This window comes from Chroicocephalus ridibundus, chromosome 10 (assembly GCF_963924245.1).
Source record: "Chroicocephalus ridibundus chromosome 10, bChrRid1.1, whole genome shotgun sequence".
Lineage (NCBI taxonomy): Eukaryota > Metazoa > Chordata > Aves > Charadriiformes > Laridae > Chroicocephalus > Chroicocephalus ridibundus.
In genome coordinates, this window is record NC_086293.1 from 5,887,053 (window position 1) to 5,900,745 (window position 13,693).

At 39.1% G+C, this 13,693-nt stretch overlaps 1 protein-coding gene across 1 annotated transcript in view; it reads right to left on the reverse strand.

Annotated features, from left to right (window-relative positions):
• Positions 1-13,693, reverse strand: part of DOCK3 (dedicator of cytokinesis 3) — a 221,486-nt gene that overhangs the window by 14,308 nt on the left and 193,485 nt on the right. The window contains exons 40-48 of the mRNA XM_063348169.1: positions 12,252-12,356; positions 8,624-8,765; positions 7,113-7,279; positions 6,484-6,570; positions 5,863-6,042; positions 4,795-4,878; positions 3,389-3,505; positions 2,006-2,127; positions 163-402 (exon numbers count right to left, since the gene is read on the reverse strand). Coding sequence (XP_063204239.1) covers positions 163-402; positions 2,006-2,127; positions 3,389-3,505; positions 4,795-4,878; positions 5,863-6,042; positions 6,484-6,570; positions 7,113-7,279; positions 8,624-8,765; positions 12,252-12,356 — 1,244 coding nt within the window. The remainder of the gene's footprint in view (positions 1-162; positions 403-2,005; positions 2,128-3,388; positions 3,506-4,794; positions 4,879-5,862; positions 6,043-6,483; positions 6,571-7,112; positions 7,280-8,623; positions 8,766-12,251; positions 12,357-13,693) is intronic.

Below are 13,693 nucleotides of genomic sequence, written 5' to 3' on the forward strand. Positions count from 1 at the left end.
ACAACACCCAGGGCAGCCTCTGTCTAGGAAACAGCTTCAGTGCAGGCCACGGCTTCTGCACTCCAGACTGCGGGGCTCATTTCACCCTCCCACAAACCGAGAGCAATACTAACTGCCTGTGTTAAACAGGTCAGATAAACAATGTGCCGACTAAAATCTCACTTTCTGAAAGCAATAGTGTGATCTTGGACCACGGTATCAACTTTCACTCTGCAGCACGTCAGTGCTGTCTCTAACAGCCGCCCCTGGCTGTGCTGGAGCTGTACCTGCATGTGGTACATGTCCTCAGCCGTCTCCCCCACAGAACTGTCCGTCAGGATAACCAGGTTTCCTGTTTCGCTGGAGGTGTGGGACGACAGAGAGGAGGATGAGTGTCGGACTGAACCAAGCAAGTTCAGTGGGCTGGAATAAAAGCAGAGACAGAACAAGGGCACCATTATTTTTTGAACCTGGGTTTTAATTTGTGAAGCCTAATATTTTTCCAAGCTAGTAAGTACCCGCAGTTACCTACTGCTTTAGATGTTACACCTCTAGATGTCAAACACTTCTGAAAAATCAAGCTGAATAAGCCTAAACAAATCCATAAATGTGAGTAAATATGCAAGAAGTGACAATAAGGTTACATGTACGACAACATAATATGTAGGATGTAGAACTTCAGAATCCAAAGCCAGGTTAACCATCATGTCATGGATGCTGGGTGCATATTTGTCTTGTTTATAACAGAATGTTCTGAAACCACTCTCATTTTTAATGCTGAAGTATGATGAGCACCTTAAAAAAAGCATTCCAAAGGACGCCAAGGACAAGGCACGCAGGTCAAAATACAGTTTGCCTTATTGCATCTGTTGGGCCTCAGCATTACAGTTGCAGGCAACTTCGTAGCTGACAGTAAGTTAACACAGCCCAGCTGGTGTGCAGGCTGCACCCTCATCTCACTCACTGACTTTTTTTCTTTGTCACTCTGAATCACATACACAAATACATATTTTGTACATTGTACAATCTCCCTAGTTTGCCCTACGAACTAAAAAAGGCTTTACAAAGTGATGAATTTTGAGGAAAAAAATTTTGTCACCCAGACACCAATTGTCAACTGCCAAGTCACTCTAGTATATAAGAGCTACTCAATTTGAATAGTAAAAAGAATTTCACCATCTTGCATTCATGTGCTCAAGACCAAGTTTCCACAGCTTTTTATGCCAGGCTCTAAAAACAGCTAAGCTGTGTGAAACCACCAAGAGAAATAAACACGGAAGAACAAATAAAATTTCCTAATTTCAGTGACATTCCTGTCACTGTTTTTCATGCTGGCATGGATATGTATATTTTCAAATAAGCAATTTTGGCTGGATACAAAAACATCGTTTTGCCCTGAAAATCCCAACTTTTATCCTCAATCATTATTTCATTTTTTATAGATGGGTTTTCAGTTTGAACAAGCATCCACATTTTCAGATGTTTCTGTGAAAACCATGACATTTTTTGGTATTCCGATCAAAACACCTTGGCAGCTTTTCTTATACTTGTGTTCTGATTGATCAGAATTATAAAAAACAATGACGTGAACATTTTTTGATCCTTAAAAATGGAGTTGGGTTCTAAAACAAGCAGTAAAATTTTCCTTTAAGGACCAATTTATTTGCTGTTTGCATAACAGAAGTAGGAGAAGTTGGAAGCTCCAAAGTCAGATTGAATCTGGGGATCTAAGTGGCAGACGTGTATTTCTGCCTCTACAGCAGATGTGTATGTGTAGGTGTGTAGTAGAAGTGATGGAGTAACCCCTGGAGGCATTTGGCCTTTGCTGCAAATGGGATTTCTCAACTTTTTGATTCCAATCCTCAATCAAACTTTAATAATTAGCACTGAATGAAGACAAAAGGCACTTCTGCCAAAACTCATCCTGCTCCTCCTGCAGTACTGTTAACCACTTCTTAGATCCTTGAATCTTAATGCAACAGTGTGCAAAGATCCTAGATATTTCAGGAGAAAAAACCCAGGGTACCTGTGTCGATGCACCAGCTTTATGCTCTCCGGGCTCATAGGTCCATGTGAAACCAGAACATTGCTGCGCGGTGTACTAGTGCCGGAACAGGCTGGACTCAGCTTATCCAAACCAGGTAATTCCTGCAAAGGGAACATACTTTAGCTAAGCTGGTCATGGAAATTTTTTCTTCAAGTTTTCTTGTCAGGAAAGTCCTGATCTGTTTCCATGTTCTCTGCAGTTATCCTACATTTCCACAGGATAAAGCGCTTCAGTGCTTTACAACCCTATTTTCTGTTTATTTCCAATGACACTTTCTAGCCACTATTTCAGGAATTTGGGAGGAAAATGGAGGCATAGTGTGGCCCAAATTACAGACACCTACATTTTTCAAAAAAATAAATGTGGACTCAAAAATACAGATCTTGTCCTTACTCTCACAAAGGTACTGAACTCAAACTGGGAACTGTGACCTATATGAATCTCGTCTGCTTTGAAAGACAAAGGCCATATTTTAAAATTCTGGTGCTGTTATTTCTGGCCCTCCTTGCATAGGGTTCACTCCTAAGAATGGAGAAAAAAGCTTTCACGGTAGAAGGTACCTTAGGAAAATACATACTCCAGTTGGAAAGTGAAGTGCTAACACACATATTTCAAACAATTCTTTTACATTATAGAATACGCCCTTTAGTTTGGTTGTGATCATATTCAAGGTAATGTCTAGGTATCCATAAAGACGTCACTACATACCAGAAAGAGGAGAATGCACTGCAAATTTCTGAGACCCGCCTGGCAAAGATATCTCAAGTGTAGTTGTCACGGAATACTAATGTACAGCAGAGCACGCACGGATGACAGAGGATGACACTTGTACTTCTGGTATATAACGGGTTGTGTGAACCATGCTCCGGAGGCAGTTCCGTGACTATATAGAAACTACAGACCCATAATAGTGCATGTCCTCATCACCAGAGCTGGATGCCTAAAGTAACCATCAGGAATTTCTGTTGCTGCCTATATAAAAACACTTCTGGAGGGCCTAATCCACGTCATGCTATTCCAAATTATGGCAGTTCTTTCAAAGAGTTCAACATCTAACACTTTCTATTAATCTTTCTTCCTCTGGTCTGTAACTGAAAAATCAAGCTTTACAATTGCTTTGTGATACAACAAAGAACATACAAGTATTAAAAATCCTAGTTTACATGAAAGGCTAAGTTAACAGACTTATTGGGACTTCATTCTTGTACAAAAAAATCAAGAATTCTTTTGATAATTTGGCAATCCAGTAGGTTCAGTCGATGCTGTATCAGCCCAGTTCTTTTGTGAACCTTACTGCAACTGATAGAAGTTTAATCATAACTCTGAATGATTCAAAATGGGAAAACTGACTAATCAGCTTACGTGGTACAGACTGGATCGCATCATCTGGAACTGGTCTATCAGTTTCTTATGCAGGGGACGCATTTCTGGGTGTACAAATTTCTCATGGACTGCCAGACCCACTCCTAAGACATGTACCTGTTAAAAACAAAACATAACATCACAAAACCAATTAAATTGTGTCTAAGAGACAGAACAGAAGCCTGTCCCGCAGTTCCATCAATGTGCGAGAAAGTACTGTAAAATATGCCACTGTTCATTTACAAGACTGCTGATAATGAAGCAAGCCCGGGAGAGCTGGCAAGTTCATATTACTTCAACAAGTACTTTTAAGTGTGAGACAAGTACATTTATGTCATGTTGGATTACTTTTGTTATGAGATAACTGTAAAAAATTACCAGATTGATTCTCTCTCCAGAGTGAACAGCATTACATCCTCACACAGATAATTCATTGTGACAAAGAAAAGTCCTTCCACCCAGTGTCACAGAAGGGGTCAAAGTTGCCAACAGAGATTTCTAAAAGGAGTTTCTGATAATTGAGCTGAGCAGTGGCGGTGTGGCATGCATAGTCACTCTTTCTGTTGCTCATTATTTATTTTTAAAGGTCACTTTTTCAAAGGTCAAACATATATTAGTGATTGAATGAGATGATATAAGCTTTCAGATGAAAGAAAAGAGTAACGATAGCGGGCTTAAGATGTATATAATTCCCTACATGATCCAAAGTCTGTACAAACAATAACTAATTAATCTTCAAACGTCCTCTTGAGGATCGAAGGGAGATAAGCATTATCTTTATTATACAGATGGGAAATCTGAAATGCAGTTAAGTGATTTGTTGGAGAAAGAGGTCTAGTAGCTCTACTCAGACTTGGACACATTGTTTAATGGGGTATATCTTGCCAAACTTTCAGTTAAGAGGGGTGTGATTTTCTGATTTCGCTCTCATCAAAGCATCCAGCTAACTTTATCTACCAAGATGTTTCATGGAGATGCTAAGGAGAAATAAAACTGCAGATAATATAAATAGGCATTAAGTTTTCCTATGTAGCTCTGCCAGTTTAATCTCAAGCCTGACCTGGCCTGTCCTGACGCTGGTTATCTTTGAAATTTACTGGGAAGACATAATTCAAAATGCCAAAAATGAACGGCAGGCTTGAAACGTGGCAAGGTGTCTATTGGATAAATAAATGAAAACAACAAAATTAATGTATTTTTATCTCAGCTTCACCTCATGTCCCATAAGGTGAATGGCTTGTTCATAAACTCCTTGGCCATTTCCCCCCTCTTTTTTGTTTAAATGTACTTTACAACCCCTGTACCACAGTTCTTTGCTTCTGAATGAATCAGTTGCATCTGTTTAGACTGACTGCTGATGAATCTAGACCCTGTAGCAATGTTGTTTTGCATCTAAAAAACAGTACCTGTTCCTGCATGAGTTCCTTGAGCTGTGTGATCTTCTCTGCATCTCCAGGGTGCTTTGTGATATAATCTTTATCAAAAAAGGCCTGTAAAAAAAATAAAGAAGTGCCTTCTGCTTACTGGAAGATACTTCATCGTAACTTGCTGTCAAAGGATGAGAGGAAAATGTCCACAATCTTAGAAAAACTAAATATATTAAGCTAAAAGCAGCAGTTCAGTTTTAGTGCTAAAAGCACTCTGGGATACAAGGTAAATCTACAGTATGGTTTTAGCAACCTTGATGGTTCTGTTAAATCATGAATCTGACCCGGTTTCCCCATGTGACAGTGATGAGCAATACCACTAAGCCTTTTATCATCCGGTTATTTGAATTTTATATAGCTTTCTTCACATAACTGCCTAAAATTCAAGGAATTAAGTGAGTAAAGTGGTAACTAATGTAAAGGATGAAGATCGTTCTCTTCACGGCTCTGTAGGGAAGACATGTCCCACACCCCTGGACCGCTGCTGCCATTCTTCAGTATTTGACCCTAGACTTACCTTTTGCGATGCAGAGTTTAAGTACAGCTTGCCAAAGATTATGCCAGATAACATACTGCATATTTTAGGGTTACAGTAAATCTGAAATTAGGCTAGGAAAGATAATGGCTGAGCAGCACAAATTAGCAGCTTTTCCTGATTACCGGCCCAATCAGTCTCAATTACTGAGTCCCACTGCCTCTATTGCAAAATGGATTTATAATGTAGGCAGTATTAAAAAAAAAAAAAAAAAGATTCACTCTTTTACCTCCCAAGTCAGGATTTCAGGTAAGCCAAGTTTCATTCTTGAGAAAGCCCACTGTCAACCATACCTACTTCAATGCGGTATCTCAGCTCCACCTTTGGATCCTCCTGTTGATGTGTGGCTATGCAAGCACTGATGCAGAATAATCAAGTAGGGGTTTTAACCTCATATTTAGATAATGTGCTTGAAAATGTCTTATCTTATTAAGTCATACTCTCTTTGAAACGGAAACAGAAATAAAATTGAGAAAAGATGATACTAAATTCAGACACAGAGTCTGGCTTACCTCCTGGTATCGTGCAATTCCCCCATTAACAGCTGCATCAATCACTCCATTCAGACACATGCTGAGAAGATTAATGTTACCATGCATTTGTTTATGCTGGTACTGGCTTATCAGTGTTCTCAGCTCCTGGTTTTTGTTCTCAACCACTTGAATGGCATTTTCCAAAGGACTGACTTCAACCTCAAAGGCAATAAAATATACTTTAATTCCATGGATACTTCACTGGGATTTATTATCTTCCTTGTAATGAAATGATACTCTAGGATTGTTCGGTGATCTCTGTTTCTGCTTTGTAGAAAATTAGCTACATTAGCAAACTTTACTGTTGGCAGTGCTATATTTCAGGTCACTGAGTTGTGATGACTTCTTTCTGTATACTGAAGACATGGCAGCAACGCAATTATTCCATCTCTTTGGCACTGTCATGTTCCCTTGCATAATTCCCCTGGTTACGTTCAGCAATTGTTTAGACTAAGTGGTGGAAAAAGGACATACTTAATCATTGGTAAACTTCATTTTAAAAGGCAAGATTTCAGCCATTCAGCAAGAGTTTTAAGTTGCCTATCCCATGTTCTCAGTAACATCATTTCAAACCCCAATTACAGGAACTATGAATGTTACCAGTTCTCTTCTCTCCACTTCAAACCAACGAGAGATTCCAGGCAAACTGTGAGTCAAGGTCAGAGTGGTACGTTCAATCCACAAGCTCTGCAAAGAGTAATTGAGGATGTGAGGTACACAGTGAATCACAATCACATCAGCCGTACTCTTACTACAGGTGCTAAGGGGGTGAAGTTCAGAAAAGAATACATTAATCTCCTGAGCATTAACTTACTTTGCAGAATGTCATGCTGAAAATCACTTGAACAACAAACCCAGAATTTGGTATGCTCTAAGGCAACACACTCAACATTTGTATTAAACTGTAAAGGCTGACCACCAATTCTGTCATGGGAACCAAGAGGACATTGCAGACACTTACGGCAGTAGAGAAAAAAATTCAAGCCAAACAAAAAGCCCCATCCTTGCTTCAAAACGCATTTCTCCTGGCAGTAGAAGAACTCACCTTTAAACTGGACAATGCTTTAATTATGTCAGGTGTGTAACCACTGGACTCAACAGCTACTTGTTACCAGAGTTACTATAATCAAATCAGGGTTACTTGAAAGGCTGTTATCAGCATAAAATAACAAGATGGTATTTGCCTTGATGAGATTAACACTTAAACACTGCTTATTCATTACTTCTACCTTAAATTCATTCTCCTTGTCCTTTGGTCCCTTGTGGAAAGGCCTGTCATAGCGGAATTTCCGGATGTTGTTGACTCGGTAGAAGCTCTTTATGCGATCAGGGACGCGGTCCATTTGCAGCACATCTACATTGTCTGGGATGGGAGTCACTGCATAGATCTGCAAATCTGCAAATTATGTGGTCAAAGAAAGCCACGGGACATCAAAATGGAAAGCTGCCTCTACTGTGGGAAGAAACGGGATGGTGAATTCAGAAAGTCACACTCCTCGTTGTTTTCCAACACTCTTTTGCAAGTGAAACAGCAGAACACTAGACTAGAACTACTAGGAGAGTGTACAGTTACAGTGCCTCACAGCCAGATTAACCAAAGAGGAAGATACTTGAGGATGCAGAGGGTATGTAGCAAGGCATCCAAATCCAAAATATCTACAGCAGGCAAAATATCCAGTTGCTATTAGTTTTAATTACAGCCAGCTGCTTCACTTGTGCAGGCACTTCAGTAGATCTCGATGTGTGTGGGTACCTATATATCTGATGTTTACCTTTGATAAATTTCACCGTAGATACTTCAGCTTTCTCTACAAAGTTGTCCTTATTTCATCAATTTGCAGTCCAGTTTAATTAAACTGGTTTAACCTCAGTGTTACAGACAAGATCTCTGCAAGCATAAACAAACCAACCAAAACACACATACAGACAATCCCTCTGTCTATGAAACTATCAGTGTTATATAGCAAAGAGGAGTGAAAAGCACGTGTTACGAAAGACAAGTGGAAACACCAACCAATTTTGGGAGATTTCACTTGCTGACAATGTCCTTATAGTTGAAGTCCTGCACAATGTCCTTGCTGTTGTCACACAAGCCAAACAGCGGTGTTCTCATTACTAAAATCTCCAAAAGTCTCTGCAGACCCATTAAATATTATGTGGTTCAGTCCTTAAACATATATAGCATTGTACTGGTCGCATCAAATCCCAGTACAGGTTACCAATGAGAAGAATGCGATTCAAAGCCTTAGGCATAAAAGACTTCAGCAGTTTAAAAGAAAGGGAGACTGCAAAAAAAATGCAAAAAAATACTGATGTGAAAAACAAGGACAATGGACAATAACACTTTGGAATTCGTATCTGTTCCCAAAAACTGTTCTCCAAGAGAAGGTATTGGGAATACTTTTAATGGCACAAAATGTGCATTATGGCAACGCTGTTGGTAAAGGTTAAAACATGGATGTGACCAAGCAGATGTGCCCAAGCACAGCTATTTCCCTTACACATCGACTGTGACCTGCATTATTCCCTGAGTAAAAAGTGACAGTTCTCTCCGACAATGCATAGCGCAATGAATCACGTGATGTCTGCTGTAGACAGGCGTATGGTTTTGTCCATGTTCAGCTCTACCTAAGACACTCCACAACTGCCGTATCCAAGTTGATGACCTTTTCAATACTTTCCTCCTCTGTGCTCTATCACAGTTCTTCTAATCGTACTTTGCCCTTTCACTGAAGGATACACTGGGCATCACACTGCAATATAGAGTCATCTGGGTGGTTTGGATGCTGCATTGCAATGGCTTGTGGGAACTCACTCAGCATCCTCTGCTGGAAGGCTTCCAGCCTCTCATAGTCATGGCCCCGACATACATATTCTTTGTTCTGCAAGAGGGACAAGCATAAATTAGTCTCCTGAAAAGTAAGTTAAATACTATCGTCTTTTATCTCACTTGAAATTTTACTGCTTCAAAACCAAAGATAAATGACAATGTCAATGTGCTAATGTCAGAGTAAAACGTGCATTTAACACAGCTGATATATTCCTTCCTTTTTCTGTACAATGTATTTCATCAGGAAGTGATAAATAAGTAGACTTCCACTGATCTCTCAACAGAAAGATGCCTCTGATCCATACACACGCAGCATTCAGTCCTATTGTCTTTTCTTACTTGCTTTTCAGACAACTGAAAAGGGACTATTTTTTAATTGGACTGTACTGAAATGTATCAACCAGAAGTTAGGACCAAGTCACCAGCTCAGCCGTTCTACATTGGGAAAGCCGCTGTCGAATACAATTTACGCCAGATGGATAAAAGTCCTGAGGATTCATAGAACAGAGGGAGATACATGTTTATCAATTTATCAGTTATCCTTAGAGCAAAGTTGTAACAAAGTGTTCACAAAAATAATTGTTTAATCATTGCTGTATTGTCATAGCCATACAATCCACCTCTGATCAATACATCCTCAGGAACTCCCCTGTCTATCGTGGACTAATATGGAAAAGTCTTACCAAGAATTCTCAGTGCCTACTTAGCAAATTCCCCTTCAGCTCTAAAAGCAATTTCCTCTTAACAAAAAAATTTCGTTTCTGCCAGTAATGGAAAGCTTGCATTTAGATATGCCTCTTGAGGCATCAAATCACTTGTGCAGAGTTCTTGCATGCTTTTTGAGCCCTCTCAAACTTGGAACAGCAAGATACAGGATTTCTAAAGTCCTTAGTGTCATAAAGATTGTATTCCAGTGACTTAACTGTATTACCACAAAACACCACTTTAATTGGTGTTAATGTCTCCTGATGTGAGACCAATCAAAGCAGGCAAATTCTCTAATTTCGGTAATTTCAACTCTTGTACACTTAACAAAAACTATAAGTAGAGGGAGATGTTTCACCTTCATAAAACAAAGAAAGAATGCCAGCAAACAAGAACAGTTCCCCCCATTCTATTTCTCGCATTTAGAAGCTGCAGTATATGCAGTAATGTTTTGCTAATTGCTCTGGAAAAGGGTTCTGGCTGAGCAGTTTGTGATTTTGTAGCAAAACCAAAGAGAAAGCAGCAAACTCTGATCGTAAAATGTGGCCAAGGAGTGCAGTTATCTTTGGCTTTGCATTTCAACTTCACGGAAGAGATCTCATGTTCCAGCTGTGACATCTGTCACTCTGTATGCATCAGTCTCGGCAGCCAATGAACTGGGAGAAAAACTGCATGATGAATCTTGACAGTTCAGTCTGCAATGCCCAAACTTTGCAGCTATTCTTAAATTTGGAGTGAGTCCATGTTTGAAGGTGAATCTCTATATGACACTTACTGCATTCTCTATTTTAGTTTTTGATTGCAGCAATCCGGAATACTGTAAGCCTATAAATAAAGTTATTGTGATTCTAAAAATAATGCCCTGAAAACACCTCAAAGCTAAATTTAATCAACTCTTCAGACAGATGCCTACACAAGATCTCAGAACACAGCTTGTCAGACCTTCCTTGAACTTCTGGTAGGTGGAAAACGTGGACAGTTTAAATTTACTTATGTAGGCACACTAGAAATAGATGCAGAATTTGTAGAAACATGAACAATGACTTTTCTACACAAAGGGTCTTCAAAATCAAAGATGTAGAAAGAAGTGGTTATTTTCTATCTTAAGCTATACAGCAATAGAAAAATAAATGAGAAAAGGGCATTGAGTTTTTTGATCACTTTATATCACTGCCATATCCATTTGAAAATTTTAAATCCATGTAAATCTTTTTCTTCTCTCGAATAGCTGCCTCCAATCTCTTTACAGTGTGATCCATGCTGATGTGATTGCTAATGGGCTTAGTCTGTGCTTCGCAATGTGTATGCTGTATGGATCATTAGAGAGAGAAAGGAGGAGGATGACTTTTAATGAGATTGCTACATTAGTAATCCGCTATCAGAAGTACTGCTACCAAATATAATTGCAGAATTAACAAGGATTATAATTATGTACGCTCATGTTCTCTGTTAATGTCTCCAGACAAGTATCCATATTGTTACACCGTTTTGTGAAGAGTAAGTGCTGTGCACTGAAAACTCATGCAGTGTTAAGGATATGGGCCATGCAGGATCCAATATAAGGCTGTAGGATCCATAATATCATAAGCCAAGCTAGATTCACTGGTGCTACTTCAAATGTAGCAACGCTTATGTGCCATAATGATTTTGTTGTCGTTAATTTTCTGAAACATCTGTTTACAAAAAAATAAATTGTCAGTTTTTCTGGAGATCTTCAAGAAAGGGAAACTACTGCTTCATGCTGCAACACTTGTCATTGCCTCAGATTCCTCTGCGCGTGTGTTCTGCACACCAGTGCCGGCTGCTGCATTATGGCACTGTTCAGCCTCACCTTTGAATAACATGAAGGTACCGCTTTATCCACTGGTATTTTCACCTCGATTAATTCCAACTTGCCTTTACTTCCCATCCCGTGCTTCCATTAAAGGACTGTGATTAAACACCAATCTTTAAATACTACTTAAAAAGAAATACTTAGTAATCAGAGGGAAATTTAGGAGTGCAATTTTCAAAATGTGTACCCTATGGAAAAATATGGTATGCAGTTTGGCTTTTTGTAGCTTCTTACTGTATAACTCAAGAGCGGTGCCATCTCTTGTCAAACCGTTCTTTAAAGAGAGCGCAAAAAACATGCACCTCCAGTCCTTGAAAGCATGCTTCAAGTTAGCTGGTCCTGTCAAGCTAGGTGGCATCCACTCTCAATTTTTATACAGTTCTTACAACAGCTGTCAGATTATATTCCTTCCTTGCTCATAACCAGCAACAAGACGTTATATGAACAAATATCCATTTTAAGTTTGATTCCTCATTAGGAAAAGATGATAATTTCACTTTTTAAATGGATCGCACTCCCAGCTGATCCCATATACACCAGCAGACAATAAGCTCAAAGTAAGGGCAATGTCCGGAGAAGCTGCTAGGCTTTTTGTTCAAGAGAGAGGAAATTTTCGCTTGTAGATAGCATAAGGGAGTCATCAGTCTGGGATCAGAGTAGTTCTGTCCTGTGAGATTTTTTTTAAAGCGTGATAATTTGAGATGATGAAAATTAGTTGAGTAATGACCCAACGTTGCTGCAATACAGCATTTTGCTCAATATAGAAGCCGTTTGTGCTGCATGTGCAGATTGTCAAAAATACACACAGGCGTGAGTCAAATTTCAGATCTCTGTTCCCAAGAACATTCCCAATGGACCACATCCTTCAGTTCAGCCAGAAAGCTGTTTCTATTAGTGGAGGCATAAAAAAAATAAACTGAATGGCAGACATTTTATCTCCACAGCAAAAACTACTCTGAGCCTGGTCACTTTGTCATATTTTGTGTAAGTCTGGCTTACCCGCAGGAAAAATGGGAATTTCCGACCATAAAAACCAACTCTGAAAAACTCCGGTTCTAAGCGCTGCTGTTCCATGATATTATCGTAATAGGTAGCTTCCATTTTCTGCAGAGGAAAAAGATAGCTGCTATCAGACCCTTAAAGCTGCACTTAAAACATCGGAATCTCAAGACACATTAAATACCACATTATGCTTTTGCCCCCACATTTTTTCAATTAAAAGACTAAAATTCTTTTAAAGATAAAAATTATTAATTAAACCGTCTACATGGTGGAACAGCCTATGGTATCATCATACTCATGTTACATTTTTGGAAATGACACATGAGAACTTTTCTGTTGTATCTCATTTTAAATTAAACAGGTCTTGCACGTAACTTTCTTTACATTGCAGAATTAATGGCAAAACTGAGATTAAGATCCATGTTGCCTGGCTCACAGTGTCCTATTCTCTCCTACAGCTCAAAATTTATACCACTGTCTGGAAAATGGTACCAATTCAGTTGGGTTTGCCTTAATTGAGTTGAGGGGCATGAAAAAGGATGAAACAAAATTAAATCTTCTACAGCTCTGTGCACCAGTAGGTTTAACATGGAAGAAAAAAGGGGTTTGGAAAAAATAAAAGGACTTTTCTTTAGTTCCAATTATTAGTTTTGTGGCACATGCTAGCATTTGTATCAAGAGTAGGATTTCAAGACCCCTTGCCAAACTGAATCTCAGTTGAAAGGCTCACCGGAATTTCACTACAGCAAAAAAGATAGCTTTTTAAAGAGAAGCATCAGTTTGACATCATTGCTTCCACTGCGGGGAACCCTAACAGCAGTTCTGACTTAGAATATTGCATCAAGGTTTTGTTCTCAGTTCCAATACACATTAACTCCTTTTCTAAAATGGAGAAGGTCCCCAAGTTACTGCAGGAGGAATAAAGGAATGTGTCGAATGATGTGAATAGCATAGAGAAAAACTTTTTAGAGTGGGGAGAAATTCAAGTCAGTTCAGGTCAACACAGATGTAGGGAACCTGAACAGAAAACAGAACACACAGAGGTGAGCAAAGAGACGAGGCAAACTGGTTACACTGATCAGCTGAGATGCTCTTCACCTGCCAATTAATAAAGAGAAAGCAAGAATAGCTAATTTACTGATGTTTTAGGAAAGAAAGTCTTGATGCATGACTTGACTAAGCCTTTAATAAGTTGATTTGCTCATCGTTCATGGTCACTTTACCTGTACACCAGGATACTGCACTATTTTAGATGTCTACAATAAACAAATGCACAACCAAGATGGTCACTCGTACTCTCTTTAGGGCCGCTTTGAAGAAAATAGGTTCTTCAGGTGTGCAGTTCATCAGACCCAGTTAGACAGATATCTATCTTCAGAATAAATTTGACTTTTAAAGAGAATTTAAACCACTGTGTATAAGAATACATCCACATAGCA